This window comes from Anabas testudineus, chromosome 23, assembly GCF_900324465.2.
Source record: "Anabas testudineus chromosome 23, fAnaTes1.2, whole genome shotgun sequence".
Taxonomy (NCBI): Eukaryota; Metazoa; Chordata; class Actinopteri; order Anabantiformes; family Anabantidae; genus Anabas; species Anabas testudineus.
The window spans coordinates 13,944,091-13,965,164 of record NC_046631.1 but is presented as its reverse complement, the minus strand read 5'-3'; the positions used below and the strand labels follow the sequence as shown (position 1 = coordinate 13,965,164).

General features: G+C 39.8%; 2 protein-coding genes across 3 annotated transcripts in view; one reads left to right on the top strand and one right to left on the bottom strand.

The window, feature by feature from the left end:
- The window catches only part of zgc:161973 (F-box protein), a 37,983-nt gene that overhangs the window by 10,500 nt on the left and 6,409 nt on the right, over positions 1-21,074 (top strand). The window lies entirely within an intron of this gene.
- Positions 920-19,603, bottom strand: dyrk2 (dual-specificity tyrosine-(Y)-phosphorylation regulated kinase 2). Of its 2 annotated transcripts, none has more exons than XM_026362533.2 (7): positions 19,478-19,603; positions 11,710-11,813; positions 8,985-9,327; positions 8,652-8,815; positions 7,911-8,300; positions 7,708-7,798; positions 920-7,011 (listed from the first exon to the last, which is right to left on the bottom strand). In XM_026362533.2, exons 1-7 carry the CDS (start codon positions 19,515-19,517, stop codon positions 6,368-6,370), a joined length of 1,776 nt encoding a protein of 591 aa, XP_026218318.1. In that variant the 5' UTR covers positions 19,518-19,603; the 3' UTR covers positions 920-6,367. The 2 variants fall into 2 exon arrangements, with proteins under 2 accessions (XP_026218318.1, XP_026218319.1); XM_026362534.2 differs by lacking the exon at positions 19,478-19,603 and adding an exon at positions 18,880-18,963.

The following is a 21,074-nucleotide window of genomic DNA, read 5'->3' as shown; positions in this document are numbered from 1 at the left end:
TAGATGCAGCACCTTCTGTTGTGTGTGCTGATGTAAACAGTGCTATTTACAGTGTGTGTCCTGGCAGCACGCCTCGCTGTGATGTCACATCCTCCTCGTTGACAACGCTGCATTCATTAGCACCTGTGTGTTGTCATGGTAACCCCGTCTCATCTTCCAGCACCATCAGAGTTTAACTTAGTAAGCCTCCGTCCCTGGATAACAAAATGTCTCCACAAAAAATACAGCAGAGTGTGTCACAGTGGTTTTAGACACTGCAAAAAAATAACTTGACAAAAAACCTGCAAAAATTAAACAATGAAGAAGCTGCAATTTTTGTTTTTTACTTTTTCCTCCGTCTACCTGTCTGTGAAACTTGAATTTTACCTGCAAACAGGAAGTTGTGTGATAAACAATTGAAGTTAATTGTTAGTTTAAAGTTACTAATTGTAGTAAAGCATATTACTATATATATTGTATTTTACATTTTATATTTTTTAAACTGGCCTTTTTTTGCACTTCAGCCAATTTTATAATTTCAGTCTATTTTATACTAAAGTCAGGTGAGAAACTGTTTTTGATATGTTATAAATAGTTTCAATAGCAAATGAAATATGTTATTGAAATTAATTATTTGAATATTTACCAGTTATTATAAACAATATCTTTTTGTAGTTTTGCTGGTGCCAAGTCATAAGCTAATTTTGTTATATGCTCACTAGCTATTAACTTGTGAGGTAACATTATAACGTTAGCTTCATTCAGATGCCCTTCTCTCAGTTCTTGATATTTTGTCTTTATGACCAGGGGTCATGAGAGAAACTGAATTTCATATGTGCCCAGGGATGATAATACATGATATATACATAAATACATGAACTATACTAATTAATTTAGCTGGTGTAACACAACAACTAACTCAATAAAAAATCCATAAAGATGAACAATAAAACTTTTATTAATAATAATTTTCCACCACAATAAAATTTAACAAAGGCTCACTAGAAAAGTGTCGACTTCTGTGTTCTGTACAGTAGATACAGTACGTTGTAAAACTGGCCACAGCGTGGCACAGCAGCGCATTCATCACCAAAAATGTGTTATTCAAACATTTTCCACATTATTTACACATAAAATCCACAATAAAATCAAGCTGGCAAACATCACAGAAATACAGCGCAGCTTCAATCTAACGGTGGCTAACCTCTGGCTGCAGAATCCTTCCCGTACAAGCTAAATGGCTTACGAGCTAGTAGGCTAACTGACTAGCGTGCAAAACTTGAGTGTGAACTTTTCTGAATGCTACCAAGAGGTCATTTTAATCAGACTTTATGTTCCTGTGTGACTGCAGCCTGTTAATATGAACCTTCTTAAAAACAAACACCATCACTTCTTCCTGTGTGGTGTGCTAGGTGGCTGCTGCTTCTCCTTAGATTGCCACTTACTATTTAGACTTTCTATGTATCTGTTTGAGCAGCTAGCTCTTCGCTAGCTTTGTAAAGGAATGCACTTTGGTAGATTCAACCAAATGCCCTGGGTGTTAGTCACAACAAATGACAACAGTAATCATCATAATAATAACTGCGCAATCTGAGGTACCAAAGTGAAAAAAGAATGCTTTAAAACCACATTAATGCTAATGCTAACAGCTTGTGTGAGCACCTCTGTGAGGTGCTCAATGAGACTGTAGCTAGCAGGTAAAAACTTGCTATGTGCTACTAGCAGTTACTTAGTAGTAGGCTAGTGTTAGCATCACTGTAGAGAAAACAAACATCAGTGCAGCAGCTAGCGGCTGGTCGCTAGCAGTCAATCGGCTAGTGTTAGCTTAGCCCTGTCACCAGCAGGTATCACCTGTCTGTCCTGAGGCGACAAGTGGCAACGTTTGGCTGATATGTGTCTGTACATTGTGCAGCCATGTTATACAAGTCCCCCCCCACACACACACACCAACAGACACACAGGTTTATGTGAGTGCTGATCAGTTTAAAGCTACAATCTGTGGGTGGTGTTTGGCCTATCTGATGGCTCTCTAAACAGAAATCGGTGATATGGAAGCCCATTTATAACAAACTGACAAAAAACAAAACAGATAAATTGTTTGGTGGGACAATAAAAACACTCACAGAATTATGACAACAATGATGAGATACTAAGTATATGGCAATCACGACTTTCTATTTGTCCCTATGTTCTGGGTTTCAGAGTTAAATTGTGTGACACTCAAAATGTCAAATTCACAATTTTATTTAAGATAAAATTATGACAAATGATCAAATTAACTGAATGAATGCATGAAATTAACTCAAAACTAAATTCAGACAATCAAAATTTAGGTAATAAGTCTAAGTTTTCAATGTATTCTATCTTAAACATTTTTAAATACTGTATCATAGAAAACTGGTTCGCATTTTTGACTAATACAAATCAAATGTTTTACTCATGCTTTCATAATTATGAATCAGTATCTCATATTTTGATTTTTAATTTCAGTCTGACTATTTTTAAATGAACTACTTCCCAACTTCAGCTATTTTTTATGGCCTTCCATAAAACAATCCTTGGCAGCTGTATATGCTGCATTCAAGACAACCAATTGAGTCTCCAGCCTGATTCAGCCGATACCAAGGCCACTCGATTCATATTCCATCAACAGAAACTTGAAATGTGTTGGCGCTGTCTTAATCATCCTTCTTCAATATATATGAATGTATATTTTAACATGAACATTGTTTTTGAACAACTTCTTAGTTTCCAAAGAACACGTTTCACTTGTTGCTAGAGTTGCAATGAAAATGTATTTTAAAATTTTAAATAAATAGTGTCTCTGTGGGTAATGGCCTGAAAATATTATTTGCTATTTTATGACATTTTATAATGAAGAAAATAATTGATAATTAAAATAATATTTAATGATTATTTAAAAAAAATTATGTCATCGTGACTGATCTGCATCTCCATGCATGCAATTGTACTCTATTACTCACTTTTCTCAGTAGTAGGGAAACAGAGGTCAGAGGTCACAGATGTCTTTGGGCTTTACTGAAACAAATCAGGAGCCAATCAGCTGACAGGATTTTGGCCACCAAAACTCACGTGACATATGTCTTCATGGCAACTTTGTAAGTTGCACCAAAAGTAGTGGTTGTTGCTGTGACATCACTAAAGTGTGTGTGTGTGTGTGTGTGTGTGAAGGGTGTGACATGGCGATGAGATACTGAAGGCACAAAGTTACGACTCTCAGCACTCCACCTCACTAAAAAAACATAAAAAATTAAAAAACACAATCAAATCTTTAGAAAACAAACAAAAACATCAAAGAGGACCAAACCCCCTCCCTCACTACTTCTTCCTCTTTTTAGTTTGAGGAGGTGGGTGCAGAACTTCCCCTGAGATGGGTGGTACAGGTAGCGTCTGTGTTTTTACATTATCAGTTCATTCTGAGCATCGCCGTCCGCTTCGTGTGCTACATCACGACATGTTTGCCAGGCTGACGGTGCACACAACCGACCCTGGGATCTTCCTCCTCCTCCTCTTCTTCTTCATCCTCGTCCCAACAGGACTCCATTTTCAGAGTGCGTTCAGATACACTTGTGTGTTTCTGTAAATATGTGTGTGTGCGTTTGTGTGAGGGAACAAGCAAAAAGGAAAAAAAAAAACCTCATAACTTCGACATTGCACGTACACACTGCTACATACACTCAACACACACATTCAAGTATGCAGAATGAACTGCACAACATAGTAAATATGTAGATTAGATTAATAAATATTAATTAAAATGGAGTAAATAAATAACAAGCGTCTTCTAACGCCCCCTACCCACCCCAATCGCACAATATATATTATCAAATCAATGAGGTTTGACTGATTCACTGCTCAGCTACACATTATTTATTTGAATTTTCTTTATTGTTGTTTACTGAACTGTATCACGTAAGTTGTCTGATAGCTTTTATGCCAGTCACTCCAGAAAGTGGTGGAGTAATTCCTTAACATGAGGTGATAAACCTACATATGCCATTTTTCATCTCATTATGCCAGCAGTAGGCGATTGGAATGAAATCCTCAAATTAAGTTAATATCTGAGTTGGTTTCATCTTTTAAATCCTCTAAATGAGATGCATGCAAGTACAGATTGTCCAATATTTCATGGCCAGTAAATCAGTTTTCTTCAGGTGAAATCTAATCCACTGCCTCAGACATGTGAATGGAGTTTAACCAAATTATACTGTAACAAATCCTTAGCTGATTATCCTTTAACTATCAGGTCATTCTCTTGTTTTTTTCTTTAATATTAAACTATTCTTTTCAGCATATATGTATTATCAAATTGTGACCATCAACCTTCTATAACTGTGAACTGATATTTAAAGACTAGACATTTATATATTTGCAACATCAGTCATGTTAACAGAATAGTGTCTCCTATACAGTGTGAAATCATTTGTTGTTTGTAGCTTTAATGTTGCTAAACAAAGTTAGCTCATTCATGGACTTTCAGAATTAAGCCTTCAAGTGTTACCAAAACACATTTAGAAACATCTACAACAGCTGAACAGTGAGGCGGCATTATTATCTGTTAATCCTACAATTCAAATGAATGATCACCTTTTTCTGTATGTAGCTCCCTTCAGGCTTTGACTCCTGCTGCTAAACTCAAGTTACATAAAGGTTTTACAACTATCATTAATGTCTTTTTACCGTAGACGCGCACGCTCACATGCTTTGATTACAAACTTTATGTTAATCTAGAATTTAAAGCTAGGAAACCCTTAGTTCCTGTGTTTCCTTCTCATTTAACAGTCGTCTGCACTGTGAGGTTATGAAAGACTAATAACTAATAATAACTAATCTAATAACAAATCTGCCAAGTCAGTAATGAATTTTTGTGTTTTTGTTCCTAACATTAAAAATCTCTCGACAAACATACGAACTCTACCAACATTCAGAAGTAGGGAGGCAGTACGCTCAGTTGGTCGAGCAGTCACTGGGTCGATTCCTGGTTCCTCCTGGTTATACTGTGTCCGCTACTGTGGGACACAGAAAACCCACAGTTTTCTAATGTCACCATTTTTAAAATTCAAGCCTTGTGAGCTGAAAATGATTTTTAACATGACGATAAACACCTTCCATCTACTTTCATCTCTCTTCACTGCTCCTTCTGCAGCCATTTTGTCCTCAATAATAAAACAAAATAGTGTTAGTAAAACCACTTTCTGCTCTTTCCTCCATCTTTACCTCTGTACACGCTCTTCTAACCTTCAAAAACTCCACATACAACAAAGTAAAATCATTTTGTCATTCTGTCTGTGCTTCATAAGGCTGGGCAGTGGAGAGCTAATAGGCTATGGCTAAAAACGGCTAAGGCTAGCCACCAGACTGTCAAAAGAAGGCAAACAGTGAGCCAGCTATAACTAGCTGACTGATTTAGAGTTTGCTAGGCTAGGCTAACTGCTAGCCAGTTAAAAGGTGTGAGTAGGCAGCAATGTGACAGCTAAAACAAACAGCTGTCCAACAACTAACCAGTGCCAGTTAACAGTTAGCTAGCTGACAGGCACGATGCTAGTATAGTAACACACTGTAAAAATATCTAAGGAAGTTAGCCAGCTAACAACATGATGGCTCAGTTAGGGTTATCAGAAATGTTGTTGTTATTTATGTCAAAAAGAAATTACAAATTACAATGCATAACACTATATGAGTTATTTCATGCTCATATGACACATGAAGACTTGCAAACTAATCATTTGATTTTTCAGGTGTCAGTTTGATACTACAATGATGTATCTGACTTCTTCGTCAGTTAACCCTGTAAAAACTTATTTTGCCAGGCCCTACAAGTGTCTGTGGATATATCCTTGTAGAATTAAAAAAAAGTTCTTTTTGGTTTCTCATTGATCGACTATCAGCTCAGCTAAATAGATTGTGTCCAAAAAACATAAAAAAAGCCTTGTTCCCTCCATAAGCACCAGGTTTTTGATGTGTTTGGGTGTTCGGAGCTACCGAGTGGTGTGTTGTGTTGTGATTGTCTGAGCAGCCTCACAATCCTTTTAAATGTATGTGGTCAATTCCTGTCTTGCTGCTCACATTATAAAATAACTACGGACTTTTGCAGAGAGGACTGAGAGTTTGAGGAGTCTGAACGCACCCCAATTTATCAATCCATTTCCTTCAACCTGGCCTTTCTGCACAAATTAAACCCTAAACTTTAGGTTTCCACAACTGTTTATCCTGAATGCACCTCTACACCGCTGTGAAAATCAGCGTGAAGTACACAAACGCTCTTCAAAACTGGAAAACCAGTTTTATTCAGTTCCAGCTGATTGCATCCAGGTGTTTGTGAGCACAGCTTTTATCTCCTACCACAGCAACCAGGATGCATTCACACTCAGCTGACCAGTTTGGGCAGAACTGTCCTAGGCTGGATGTTCCCGTTGGCGTCAGTGATTGCCGCCAAGTTAGTCCTGGTTTTGGAGGAGGAGGATGTGGTGGTTGAGGAGGGGGCAAGCTTGGAGATGGAAGAGATGGCGCTTTCGTTGGCAGTGCCCCGTTTAGACGAGGAGGTCTTCTCTCCTGTGGTGGTTCCTGTTGGAGGCTTGGGAAGACGCCTCCTCAGCCATGGGTGACGCAGCGCCTGGCTGGGAGTCATCCTGAGTGCCGGGTCCCACTCCAGACACTGCTTGAGGAAGTCCAGAAACAGTGGGTCATCGCAGCCTTTGAGCGCTGCACTCCAGTCCTTACTTCCTGGTGGACCGCGTACCTTCCCCCGTCGAGATCGGCCACCATTCAGCACAGTTGAGCTGTCGGGCAATGTGGTGACAGTGCAGTACCGCGGGTATCCTTTGGATGACACAAAGTTCTTTGCTCTCTTGGAGCCTTCAAGGAGCTTCTGGCTTGGCATGCCCAGTAGTTCAATAATGCAGGCCAACTGGTCGGCTTCATCTTCACCCGGCAGCAGTGGGTAACCAGTCAGCAGCTCAGCTAGGATGCAACCCAGAGACCACATGTCGATAGGCATCCCATACCTGGAGCCTAGTGGGCAGGGCAAAGATTGTCCAGTAAAAATCCAGATTCACCATTCAGAACATTCAAAATGATTTGTTAAAAAGTACAATACATTTACTTTTCAGACTGATGTCCATCAGTCATGCTTTATTTGCTTCCCGGTAGTCACAGGTTTTGATATATTTCTATAAAAAACAACTTACTGAACTAGAAACTGCAGATAATCTGCAATAATAACTTTAAAAAAATGAATCCATTACTTTTAGACAATCTAACTTATACTGGTACTGTGATATTTTTATGCTTTAGGTTGTATGAGAATCGGATCTATTTGTTCCAAAATGTGTCTGAACCACGTCAGTCCTCCACAGTAACTTGTTTTATTTTCTTTGTCCTGTTTAACATTGTCTTCGGCTGTACTGCAGAGTGAGATTAGAGAATTTCTTTCAGCTCTATTTTCAGTAACATATCGTTTTTAGATGCCATTTCAGAGAGCTGTGTATCTGGCAAGATGGACCGTGTGGTGTTTTTGTGCAGACTGTCACATTATTAACTGCATGTTTTTCAGAGCTTTCATTGTAAAGTTGTCTGAATGCTGATCACTTTTAAAGCTAACATGAAGTGAAACTAGTTATTAAAACCAAGAAAGAGAAGCTTGTTGGCTTAAGATTACTGAGTGACAGCCATCTGCTTTTAGTTTTCTTTCATGTTTATTCTTCTTACCCAGAATGACCTCTGGCGCTCGGTAGAACCTGGACTGGATGTAGGTGTAAACTCTCTGATGTTCATAACAGCTGGAACCAAAGTCTATGACCTGGAGGCAGAAAGTGACCGAAGAAAAAACTAATTAACAAGTCCTTAGCAGTGCAGACTGAGGTGGCTGCTGCATAAACAGAAACACAACATATCAGGGTTTAATGTTTTACCTTGATGCCGCTACGTCCCTGCTGCTTGAGTAAAATGTTCTCAGGCTTGAGGTCGCAATGGATGATGCGGGTCCTGTGCAGCAAGTCTAGACACTGCAGGATAGAGTGGGCGAACTTCCTGACCAGCGGGAGGCTGAAGCCCTGGAACTTGTTCTTCTTGATGAGCTCATAGAGGTTCATGCTGAGCAGCTCAAAGGTCATGCAGATGTGATTTCGGAAGGTGAAGTTCTCCATCATGTGGATGACGTTCATACTCGAGTCTTTGTCCTGCTTCCTCAGGTGCTCCAGGATTCGAATCTCCTCTGCTGCCTGTCGGTGGAAGCGCTTCTCGTTGCGGACCATCTTCAGAGCCACGTGGGTCTGCAACTTGTGGTCGAAGGCCTTCACCACCTGCAGAAGGAGGAGAAACACAATACCTTGAGTATCTTATAATCTGTTAGACAGGATGGGGTTTACAGAAACAAACTGAAAAATCAATAGTGAACAGCTTATAAATGAACTTAGAGACACAAAAAAAATTTTTTTCTGGATTTGTAATAGTACACATATCATACACCTTAGCTTATTATAAATTACCACAACATGACATCCTTGGCCTCCAAATTGGTTATTGTGGCAATGCTGACATGTTAGTACTTTAAGTATTTTAGTAAACCAGTAATTGTGAGTAGTTGTAGTTCTCTAGCTTCTCTAGCATAGAATAAAATAGAATTGAAGCAGCTAACATTTTACTATCAGTACCTGTCCGAAGCTGCCCTTGCCGATGACCTTTAGGACTTCGTAGCGGTAGGCGATGTGGTCGTGTGGGACATGGATGTATGATCCCTGATCGTCGTCATAGCCGCCGTTGTTTGCTCCACCCATGACCCCTGATCGCTTCTTAGCATTTGGACCAACAAAATAAACTGAACAAAGAGACAGCAAGATGCATGGTCAATTCTCATCTTTCTCATTGCTGTTGCTTTAAATTTATATTTGTGTAGTAGTGTAGTTGGAATTTAACACCAAAGCTCATGTGTTTATCATCAGCGACACTAACAGCTCAACATGTTCACTTCTGGAAGGACTACTCACTCTCAGGGAAGCTGAACACTTCATGGTGTTCAAACGACGACATTTTGGACATGAACTGCTTCATGACCTGTTCCGCGGACATGGGGTTGACCTTTGGTTTGCTGTCTGTTGACTTGTTGGAGGTGGCGCTGCCCTGGCGGCAGTGTTGGGCGGGTTCGGAGGCCGAGCTCTGCCGATCCGGCAACGGCAGGCCCGGCCGGGAGGAGTTGAGCGGAGCCAGGCCATTGGGCTGCGAGGTGAGGACCGGACGCTTGTTGGTGTTCTCCTCGTACAGCTGGGTAACGTGAACCTGCGACTGCGATGACAGCTGGACGGCGTCTGACATGGCAGCTTTAGACCCTCCCTTTGAGGAAAAACAGACACAGATCAGGATGGCCTGGACAGTGTGAGAAATACATTTGTGTCACATATCGTCCTACACATTTTCAGATTACTGTCTTTTGAGATCGGATCACAAGTGGACAGAACAAACTACAAATGTGAATGACCACCAAGTACCAACAAGGTGGCAGCAGGTTGAGGCTCCGTCTTACAGAATTGTGACACAAGATTGTGGATGTTTTTGTTGCGGTTTCAGGATCGTTTCACCCCTAGTACAGAATATGGGTGTAAGAAAATAGAGAAATACTTAGATATAGTGGTGTTATGATCTGAAGTACTCAGATTTAATGCAGATGATGGTGTCAAAAACACTGCAACTCTCAAATGTTGTTATGTTCTTGAACGCAACATGGGAGCCTAATTTTGATTAATGGGCATCTCTCTCTCTCTCTTTCTGTCTCTTTGTCTCTTGCTCAGTGACTCACTCCATGTTGCTGTGGTGACCAGTACACCTGGGCCCTTTCAGATAACAGAGGTGCATTTGGTTTCAGTCCATGGTCACAGTTCAAAGACCAGCTGTTTACCACAACATAATGGAAGTAATAATGTGTGTGTGTTTGTGTTCCTGTGATCTGGATGGAGAGAGAACTGTGGTTAAAAAACAAGGACCAGAGAACCAAAACCTGAAATTTAAACTATACTCAGCAGTCAGGCCTGTGTGAGTGTGTGTGTGTGTGTGTGTGTGTGTGTGTGTGTGTGTGTGTGTGTGTGTGTGTGTGTGTGTGTGAGAGTGAGTGTGTGAGTGTGTGTGTGTGAGTTGTTTCAGTGACGCATGAGAACGAAATGTTTGGCTGTGTTGATTCCCTCCTCACCTGACAACACCTTGACACACACTAGGCGTCGTTCAAGAACCAGTTGTCTTGCTTGTGGCCCATTAAAGCACTTTCTTCAAACTTAAAGTGAAATGCTCTAGAATCTAGGATGTTAGTATTTGTTTTGTCATATTTAGTCGCTGCAGCTTCTACTACTTCTCTTTAGGAAACTACACTGAGGCGATTTGTGTAATCTGTTATGTAGCGTCTCAGGATCTGACTCAGACTTTGTTCACTTTGCAATAATTAATGACAGCAGCGCGTCACAATCAAGGAAAATCAAACTCTTATGGGTTTTTACGAGCATTTACTGGCAGTTTCCTGGAGGAACTCTGAACTGTTAACACTGAAAATGCTGGAGAACAAGGACAACTGTTACTGCTACTTAAAAGTACTACTAAAACAGACACTGCAGCTATTGTTACTGCTTTTAATACTACTGTCATTACTACCATGGAGGATTATCAGAGGTAATGAAATCAGCTTCAACCAATACAGTAAATAGTCTCACTCTGAAAATGTATGATCTTTGCTAAGTGATACAGACAGAGCCTTCCTGGAAGTTATGCTTTTTAAAAGCCTTGACCACAGGTAACCCTGCTAATGTAAGAGAAAAACAAAAACAGTTAATGGAGCAAATAAATGCTTCATCGGTGCATTAATACAATTAATCCTGTGTGCAGTATGTCTGTGTGTGTCCTTCAAACCAGCCTATAAACCAATCAACTGTTAAGGTATCCTGCTGCAGGAGGCTATTATTAGCTGCATGGCTACAGCTGACTGTTCCACAGCTCTGCTGCCCAGACTCATGGCTTCACAGAGCTAACAGCAGGCTAAGACATTAGCTGCACGTCGCTAGTCCAACTCCAGGCTCCTACAGCGAGGAAAAATCTTTAGGCTCAACAAATTAGTAGAAATATCTACACTGCAACAAATAACAAAGGCAAACGTGTCGGTCTAAATGATGCGTTTACATGCTGCTTTGTAACATTTGGTGTTTTTTGGTGTTTCCTGCTGCTTGCATCTGAAAAATACAACACCTGAGTACTGGGAAGTACTTTACATCTGGATAGGAGACAAACATGTTTTAACTTGTTTTACCCAAATAACAGAATATTTGGGGTGTAACACCTCTGAAACTGACACTAGTTTCTTAGACATTTACAGCGGCTTCCTGCAATGCAATAACCCATAAAACTGATATTTGTTATTGTAAGAAGCCTGATCACTTGGGTTTGTGTACAAGCTTTATGTTAAGAAGCTAACACTGTGTCTGGCATAGCGAGTTGTCTCTCAGCAGTTGCTTTGGTGTCCTGTGTTCATGGACAGTTCAGTGTGTAGGCCATCTGTGTGTTAAAAGCCTCCACCACCCAAAAAACTAAACTAAAATATAACTGAACTGTTATTTTGGTGAATTATAAAACCTCTACAAAATGTCAAACTCCTAAATGCACCAGTGGTAAATAAAGTGGGAGTACTGGGAGTATTGTAGTAAACGGTATAAAATAAAGATCTTGAACATCTTTCTGTACCGTGAGGGGGTTGTGGTTGTTGTTTCGAAGCGGCGGCAGGGTGACGGGTGACGTTGTCTGAGAGCTGCTGTGACCAGGAGAGTAGACTGGCTCGCCCACTTTGCCTGTAAAGAGAAAAAGGAAAAGTTTCAGTTGGTTTTTCTTCTGATTATTTAGATCGACCAGTTTATCATGATACATTTCATTCTGCACTGGACCTGCAATTATTTTTAAAATTTATTACTTGTTGAATATTTTTTTAATGACTAGTTTGAGTGTAGTGAGTTTGTTTTGTTCTGTCAAATCAAGAAACCTCAGTATTGAAGAACTGAACTTTTGTCGACATAAATCTCGAGATTTCTCTTGATCTTGAGAATTTTTTTCCCCATTATTTACGGACCTTTTGTTTAAAATGGATACTCCAATTAACTATTATTTTACTATTCAATAATCTGCTTATGTCAGAAAACAGTGATAAACACAATTTCAAACCAATGTCTGCTTTTGAACACATTCTGTTTAATGCATCAAATCGTCACGCCTTTCAGAGACCATTTAAAAGTGCAGGCAGAGTAGTTGTCTGTCGATGCAGCGACTGTGTTTCTGACTCATCTGATCATCATTTGGATTGTCTCGTGCAGGTTGGACCGATCTGTATGCATCATTCATTTGTTAATATGATCCTGGCTCTTTCTAAATAGACAAAACAGAGTCTGTCTGATTTGCATGTTTTCTGAAATTAGAAAAAAAAATGTGAAAACCAGACACTGTGGGTTTAGCAGAACTTGGAGCGCAGCATGTCTAAAGCCCTGTCCTTATGCTCTCACTAACGAGTGACAGTACACTTGAGCATAGTAACCACTTCTCAACGTACACAATGTACTACTACCTCGACTCAACATGTCAAATATCGCATGACACGACCACCAAGAAGAAAGCTGCTTATGTAACATACACATCAGGCACATGCTTGTGTGAAGGTCGCTCCAACACTCCTGGGTTGTTTAAGAGGAAGAGTTTTTATAGAAGACCCAAATGTTTCAAAGCCAGTCAGATTTAGATTAGATATGTCTAAAGAGGACAGAAGAGATTACAGATATATACATACAGAGGCAAACACTTCCACCACAAATGTACTCTACTTAACCCAGGAGCCACTTGGGCTTTTCCTGTAAAGACACACTGAAGCAACAGAGGCCACATTGAAGACATTTTATCTGGAGTTGCCCTTTCACACAAGTAGCACACAACAGGAGATGGTGTCACGTTCTCACCTCCTGAAATAGGCAGAACTTCTTTGTGAAAAGCAAATTCAGAAGCACATTTATCATTTGTGTGCATCTCGTTTTTTCCAAAATGCACCAGTCGCAGCTAATCGTCACCTGATACCTTCAACATCCAACTACATATAAACCAAATGTCGATTTAATGGATTCATAACTGTATAGGATACTAAAAATAATATTTTAGAGTTTCAAGTTGTTGTTTGTTTGATATTTAAAGACACCATTTTAAACTGTTATATATTGTAACTGATGAAGCCAAACATTAGAAGCTGCTGCCTAAATGTTCTGTACCTCTCTTTTCTCACAGTAATAACAGACTTGTTTCCATCCGATCTCTCTATATTTCAGTGTAAACACCAGTGAAGGAGCTGTGCAGCTTCTATGTTAACATTTGACCAAGTAGGAGATAATGTAGCCGTCAGAAATAGAATTACAGCAATAAGAGTGACAGCCTGTACACCATGGCATAAGACAGTTTTAGAGGTAATTCAAACTCTTACTACGTCACACCAGACTAAACTAGCCGTTGCCCTGTACTCTGAGTCTTTGAGCTGAGCTAAACCAACATCTGAACGGGCATGATCCCAAACCAAAGGCTTGTAAGACGCGACAGGAAGCCAGTTCCAAATCTGATAATCAGCCACAGCAATTGAGGGCATTCAGCAGTTAGTGAATGAACTGCACAGCCTTAAAGAGCCTTTAGCCAATCTGAGCCAGGCTAAAATGATCTGGTCCAGTCTGGGTCCTGCAGGTTGACTCAGTCTAAGAAGGATGAAGGTTTAAATATAGCTTGATAATCCCCAATACACTGCCTACCCCTGACTGTCTCATCCAGTCTCTCTCCTTCTTTGAAGTCAGAGGTCAGACCAAACCACTATCTAACACGGCCGGTTGTAATCAGTGTAAGAACCAATTCTTAGCAGAAAATAGCCTTCAGTTTAAAGACCAAGTAAGATTTATAAAAAGTTGCCCAGTCACACATTAATTTACTGATTTAATTTAATCAACAAATCAGTAAATTGACTAATTGTCACAGCTTTTATTTACAAAACCAGAAAACCCTCATGTTTAAGAAGCTGGAACCATAAATGTCACATAAAATCAGATTGTCCTGGTAGATAAAGGACACTAAATTAAATTAATGAACTGCCTGACAGTAACCCTGAGCCTCTAAATCATTTGTGACCTGACAAAAAGGCCACAGTTTATCAGGGAGGGGAACTACATCTCTGGTGGTGAAGTCCTTAGCTCCACGGGGGCTGTTTTGGCTCCACACTGTACACAGCAGACTTCAGATGTGCAATATAAAAAAGGACAGAGACGTCTTTTCCTCTTAAAGCGGCTTAGATCATTAGAAATCTGCAGGTAGATGCTACAAACCAAACTACAGTAGAGAGTTTGCTGTTTTATGCTGCAGTCTTCTGGGTGGGCAGCTTTAAAAATAAGGATTCAAGGCGGCTGGACTCACTGGAAGCTGTGGCACACAGAAAAACATAGAGACCATTCTACAGTAGCACCGACCATCAACTACACAACGTCCTGATGGAGCAGAGAAAATTGTCCGAATGAAAATAATCATTAGCTGCAGTCCTAATCAGCATAAGAATCTACGACTGTCTTGTTATGGAAATGATAAGCACATATCAAAGCAGCAGAGCGAATGAATGGTGACAGAGATGAGCCCTGATCAGTCTTTGAGCCTCACAGGCCACCGTCCAGTGTTACAGCAGGTTAGAACAGACAGATGGTCTCTGCTGCTGCTCTCTGCCTTTAATCTGAACACTCGCTGTAATCCTGCTAATGAGGACGACACACACACACACACACACACACACACACACACACACACACACACACACACACACACACACACACACAGCCAACATCTACATGATCAAGTACATACAAACAAAACTGCTGCCAACAAGCACAACTGCAGACCAGGGCTGCAGCCGATTATTCTGATGAGAAATAATTCTGTTTTGTTAAAGAGCAGCAGTAAATATCCACCTTGTGCTGGTTTTACTCTGTAAAACTGGACATTTCATTTTCTGCTGAAGCCCTCATGTGTTGTGACAGACCCTTAACAATCGAGCCTCTAATGCATCTCTGCATATTCACCGTAAACATGCAAATGACTCGAGCTGAGCAAATAATCAATAACTGATTATATTCTGATATTGATCAATACACAGGCACTCGACACACGGTCTGTTGCAATTCTCGTTATTGCTTCAACGTGAACAGAAGATGACCGTAGTGAAAGAAAACCTTTTGAACCTTTAAGAACTACTACTATGCAACTTCCTCTGGGAAAATGATAAAGTTGTAAACGTAAATGTTCAGATCTTAATAATGAAAGTTTAGCTTTAGTTCCATTATACGTGTTGCCAAATGTGCAAGTGGGCTGTAACTAATGACTATTTCCATTATTGATTAAGCTGTTGATTATTAACTGGTGAAACGGTTAGTAATAACCACTCATCCAGAGCCCAAGGTGACGTCTTCGTATTTTGTGTTTCGTTGTGCCAGCTGCTCAGAATTAAAAGATATTGAGTTTACAGTGAAATAAAACCAGAAAATCCTCACACCTATGAAACTGAAACATGTACATTTCAAATTACTAATCCATCATCAAAGCAGATTCATTTTCTGTGTTTGGACGTGTCATTGCAGCTTGAACTTATTGTACTGTTGTTATGGTAAAACCAGTAACATCAGCCTCTGAAGTCCAGTGTTTCTCAGGCTGTAATTCAAACTGTTTGTGGATGTTCCTGCTTCTGCAGAGCCTCCAGCTCTACAGTACATGTCACTACTGTACTCTGGCTCTACACTAATAACGATCTATAGGGGAGAACACATACAGTATGCTCAGCAGCGAGGCTGGCAGATACATGTGAACAGAGTGTAACAGCAGCATGCTTCAATGTGAACTTGACACTGTGCTGGAAATGCCAGCACGGCGACCAGCACGCTCGGCATGCTGCTCGACAGGACGAGTGGGAAAACCTGCAGCAACGTGACCGCATGCGAGAAGCACTCACTCGGCAGGGTCACTGACTAACAGAGGTGTCGAGTGAAAAAGTGCTCTGCAAAGTTCAGAAAGTGACCTGGAAGTTAGAGATGAGGAGGATGCACAGAACAAAGAGCTTCTTATTATCTGTTCTAACAGCTGGGAAACAATCCAAACCTGTTTGTGTGTAGAGCGGCAGCAATAATCAGTTTATTGATTAGGTGACTGACTGAAACATATGTTTTACTAACATTCTAACTCAATAATTGTTTTAGTGATTTAGTGAAGCAGAATTGCTGAATGTGCGGTTTTTAGCATCTAAACTGGGTTGGTCAGACAGCACAAGACATTTTAAGATGAAGAACATAATTAGGTTTAAGCACCAAACAAACATGGTTAAGGTTGGTAGAACATGTTGAATGTCTCACAAATTACTGCTTTCTTAGCTTCCTTAAACAAGATGTGTGATTACGGTATTAACAACAGACAGTTGTGGGAAGGCCCACTGTTGAGCCAGTCGCCCCAACCTCCTCCTAATAGACGTTTGATGGTCTTACTAGTTAATGTTCACTGCAGCCACTACACAACGTTAAATAGTAATATGTACACTATATGGGCTGGTACAACCAACCTATATAGTCATATTTTATTTTATATATATATAATTGTTTTACGAGCAGAAATACTGAAGAAAAACAAACATTTGCATATTTCAGGCTCTCAAACGTTGCTGCTTTTCATAGTAATATTAATATTGATGTTTTTTAAGCAAAAATGCCAAATATTTGCTAATTGGAGCTGTGAACAGGACATTTTAGGATTTATGGACTTTTTGTCAGACAGAACAAGACATTTTGTGGTGTTCTAGGATTTAACCCTGCAGTGTTTTATCTGATAAATGTTGCAGGCCTACTGAAGTTATTTTCTTTATTTTCCTGTTCCACTCTATCCGATTTGACCTCTTCATGTGTTTTGTTTTAAAACCAAAAGAAAAGCAGCAGTAAAACTGCTGGAACCAGAACATTTAGCTTGAACCTTTTTTACTCTTCACTAAAGACAAAAAGGTTTTTTTTTTTTTAATTCAACCAGAACTCTTTCACACAATACAATTTTTGTATTGTATTGTATTCTGTATTGTAGTGTTGGTTTATAGCATGAAACTGAGACACAAGATGGAACACAACTGACAACGCAGCCTGAAGCGACACAAACTGTCACCACACAGCCTGCAGCAGAAAACTGTGAATTCAAGCCAGTAACGAACTACATATAAAACACCAATATGGAGAATGCATGTGGCAAATGGAGGGATAAAAGTCAAATATAATCTGGTCTGGTTCAGGCAAAATATAATTTCAGTCTGTTTCTTGGGTAGTACCACTTCTTCTACACAAAAACTAACATGGCGACAGGAAATGATGTTGTCATTCAATGGTGCAAACTATTTTATAACAATAAATTTGTCTTGTCTTGAAGCTTCCTTCTAAATGAGCTAAAACTCTCACATAGTATATATAATAGTTACTGAGTGCATCCAACACTATAAATGAGTAAGTCATAGCTCACTGCTGGCACCGTGCTGGAGGCGACGTCACTTCCTGTTTCCTGACATATTTCTTTTATGGAGACGCTGGAGCATACTCAAGAAATCTGCTCTAATTACCTTTGAATTCTGAGAGCTAGATGAGTCCATGTCACAGTAGCTTCTGTTTACATCAGACTAACTACATTAATATCCAAACTACATAAACGGTAGCATTAGCATTGAGTTAAACTAATAAGTGAGCTTTGTATGTGTAATGTTAGCATGTTTAAACTGACATTAGAAGACCTTACATGGCATGCTGCTTATAACCAAAACATCAGTATTGCAGAAACTGTGTTTCAATGCATACGTAGCAGTGCATGCAAGTTATAACAAATTAAATAAATCTATAATATTTACCATGGTAGCCCCCAGTAGTTGAAGTTATTGTCCAAATATTAGCAACCAGGGTGCCAATACAAACCACTACCAATACAAAATCTAGTTACCATTATATGAACAGTGTATCTTTTAATGAACGGTGCTTTCTGCAGTGGTTTGTAGTGGAAGTCGTCACGTTTGCTTAAAACCAGAACATCACTGATCCTTCATCTAAATTAATTAGCTGTACTTCCTACAGATACATGATTGAGGGACAAGATGCGTCAGAATCTGGGTGATTTTCCATCCATCTGAAATTCTCCATTGACATATTGGACATTTTGAGACAGATTCTGAATCTGGTTTTCAGAGAACTGAGATAAAAAGACAAACATTTATTTTAATAGGCTAATTTTAACTCAGTCTAATCCAATACTGTACCAATAAATACTCTATTATCTTCATCTATGGCAGAACTGTCATATTAGATAGAGTTAGCTTTAGCATGTTATTAGTGCTTTGTGGTGGACAAAACACTTTAATGTGACATTTTCTAAATGATCTTAAAAATATCTTAATGTACAGTTATTTAATTTAGTTTCTTATCCACCAATCAATACACTAATGCTAATAAACTAGAACCCACTAGCTAGCTCGTGGTATAAGTCGGCCAGTGTGTAACCAAAGCACCATAATATATTTATATTTAAATAATATTAAAGCTCTAGAGGACACTTTTAATGGTTTTATAGCGGCGTCAGCACTTTGTAAAGCTGTAAACAGTCCTGTCAGGCTAACACAGCTACAGCTGCTTTAGCTACGAGACTATAAACGGATCATAACAGCTGCAGCTCTCCGGTATTAGCATTGTGAAGCTAATTAAACGAGACAAAGCGACTGATTTGAGTGTATTTAAGAAGTGATTCAGCCACAAACACCATCACACTGCGGCTAAAACCCGTCATTAAACCAGCTAACTGACTGACCTCGGTCCGGGCTCCACCGAAGCCTTATTTCTGTCTCCCCGGAGCTGGAAACCAAAAATCACCCAGCAACCGAAAACACCCCCCCCCCAGCTGAAACACTCCGGTAAACAGCCCCAGACAGCGAACACTGCTGCTTTAGTGTTCTGGAGGTTTAATAAACCTGGAAACAGCACCAACACTCCGGTAAACAGCCCCGGACAGCGAACACTGCTGCTTTAGTGTTCTGGAGGTTTAATAAACACTCCGGGGATCCTGCTGCTGTCACTCCTCATCTGTTAGCTAGCTAAAAATAACCCTGACATACAGGGAGGAAGACGTCTGAAGCTGCTTCTATTTTTATTTATTTGATCTATTTAGTTTCTACTTTCACACCACAGCCTCTCCACTGGCTCCTTTTTAAAGATTAAAGTTAATTTACTGAAACATTATGATATTTCTTCCAGTTAATAAGCTAGCGCTGCTCCCAGCCCTTCTGTTTTCCTCTCGTTAATTTACGATGGATTAAACGTTGATTTTAAGCGGTGAGAACCAGCGGTGTGTCTCCGACAAACTGGCCGGGCTCAGGCGCCCTCCGGCCGGCTACATTAGCTGTGCTCACCCGTCGGAAGGACCGAGGCTCCGGGCTTCTTGGTTAACATGGCGGCCGCTCCTCTCCTCTCCTCTGGACACAGACGGACAGGACGCCTCCTCCTCTTCCTCCATCCGCAGCTCCTCCTCTTCCTCCTCCTTCTCCTCTTTCTAATCCCTCTTCTCTTCACGCCTTTAAACTCTAAATAACCATCAATTACCGCCTCCTTCTTCTTAAATTCACTGTTTTTAACACGGAGTTCCTGCTGCACTCTCACCTGAGTTCCTCCTCATAACTCAGTTTGATCATCATCATCATCAGTGAAGAGACTGTAATTAATTATTACTATAACTTCACCTGTGCGGTTACAGCAAACAAACAAAAACATAATCGAAATTTGATTGTATTATTATTGCTTTTATACAGTTGCTTCTTTAATGTTCCTTTACTATTTGCACATTTTATTTTGTTGTATATTTAATTTTATCTGGAAAACCATACTCACAACTGTAAATTGATGCAAGGTTCTCCCATCTCTGCACAGGACGTCCTAAGCTCTGTGCATATAGGTTGGTGGACAAATGACAATATTTTCCTTTGCGAATTAATTCTACAACAAAGTGAAGTAGGCTAAACGAGAGGAAGGTGGTTTCCTATGTTAGCGTGCCATTACAACAATACTGATGCTTCACAGTATAATCAAATAATGGTTACTCACCACAGAAGTCAGAAGATGTTTAAACCATGTAGGATGACTTTGGAGTAAAAGTAAAATGATGCTCAGTGTGCAGCAAAGCAGAGTGATGCTCTTCAACCAGTACTACCCATATGAGGACTTCATCGCTTTATACGACATGTGATTATTTATCATGTTGCTTGGAGGCCAAGGTGTTTACCTCTCAGTTGCAGAAAGCTTTGTTGGAGTTGCTTCTGGGCAGCGTCGTTTTGACAGTAACAGTTAATGGGTGTGTTTGCATGTGACTGTGTGGGGTCTCAGGTTTCACAGCTTTTAGTTAAATTACAAAGAGGAGGATGCTTATGTAAGACTTGTAAATGTACACATAATAGCAGTGTTATAAGTGAGCACAAAAGTCACTACCACACCTTCTTTACAGCTTAAGAAGGTTTACTGAATGTCTAGATTTGAAGATCAGGTCGTTTTAGATATTTTAAACTTGAGAAGATCCAGAGATCCAGAGCAAAGGCATCACTGAAATGATGTTATTAACATTTCTCATTAGAAAGTCAGTGTATACAGTTCAGACTTGTCCAGGAGTGCATGTCTTAAAGGGGCTTCAATTATAAAATTCAAAACACCTTTTTCGCCTTTATATTTTTTTATCTGTGGATAATCTTGTCATGTCCAGTACATAAAGTTTCATTCAGTGAATCTGTGCATGTAGTTAAGTGCATGTGTTTCTTGGAATGACCAGAGTTAATAGATGAGTAGAAAACCCATGAGGTGGACAGCAGTGAGCATGGGAATTTTTAAAGATACCTATAATAGATAAGTGTCAGATGTCAGAGCGAATCTTTTTTTTAAGTCTTTGCTGGACATTTTATTGAATTACAGATAAATAATATAATATAATATAAATGCAATAAAACAAACATAAAGAATGCATGG

Excerpts from the sequence above, each read along its gene's own strand:
- dyrk2 (XM_026362533.2), bottom strand. The coding sequence starts at position 19,517 with ATGTTAACCAAGAAGCCCGGAGCCTCGGTCCTTCCGACGG. Across the intron at positions 11,814-19,477 it reads AGCCTCGGTCCTTCCGACGG|GCAAAGTGGGCGAGCCAGTC; the intron begins GTGAGCACAGCT and ends TTCTCTTTACAG. Across the intron at positions 7,799-7,910 it reads AGGGACGTAGCGGCATCAAG|GTCATAGACTTTGGTTCCAG; the intron begins GTAAAACATTAA and ends TTCTGCCTCCAG.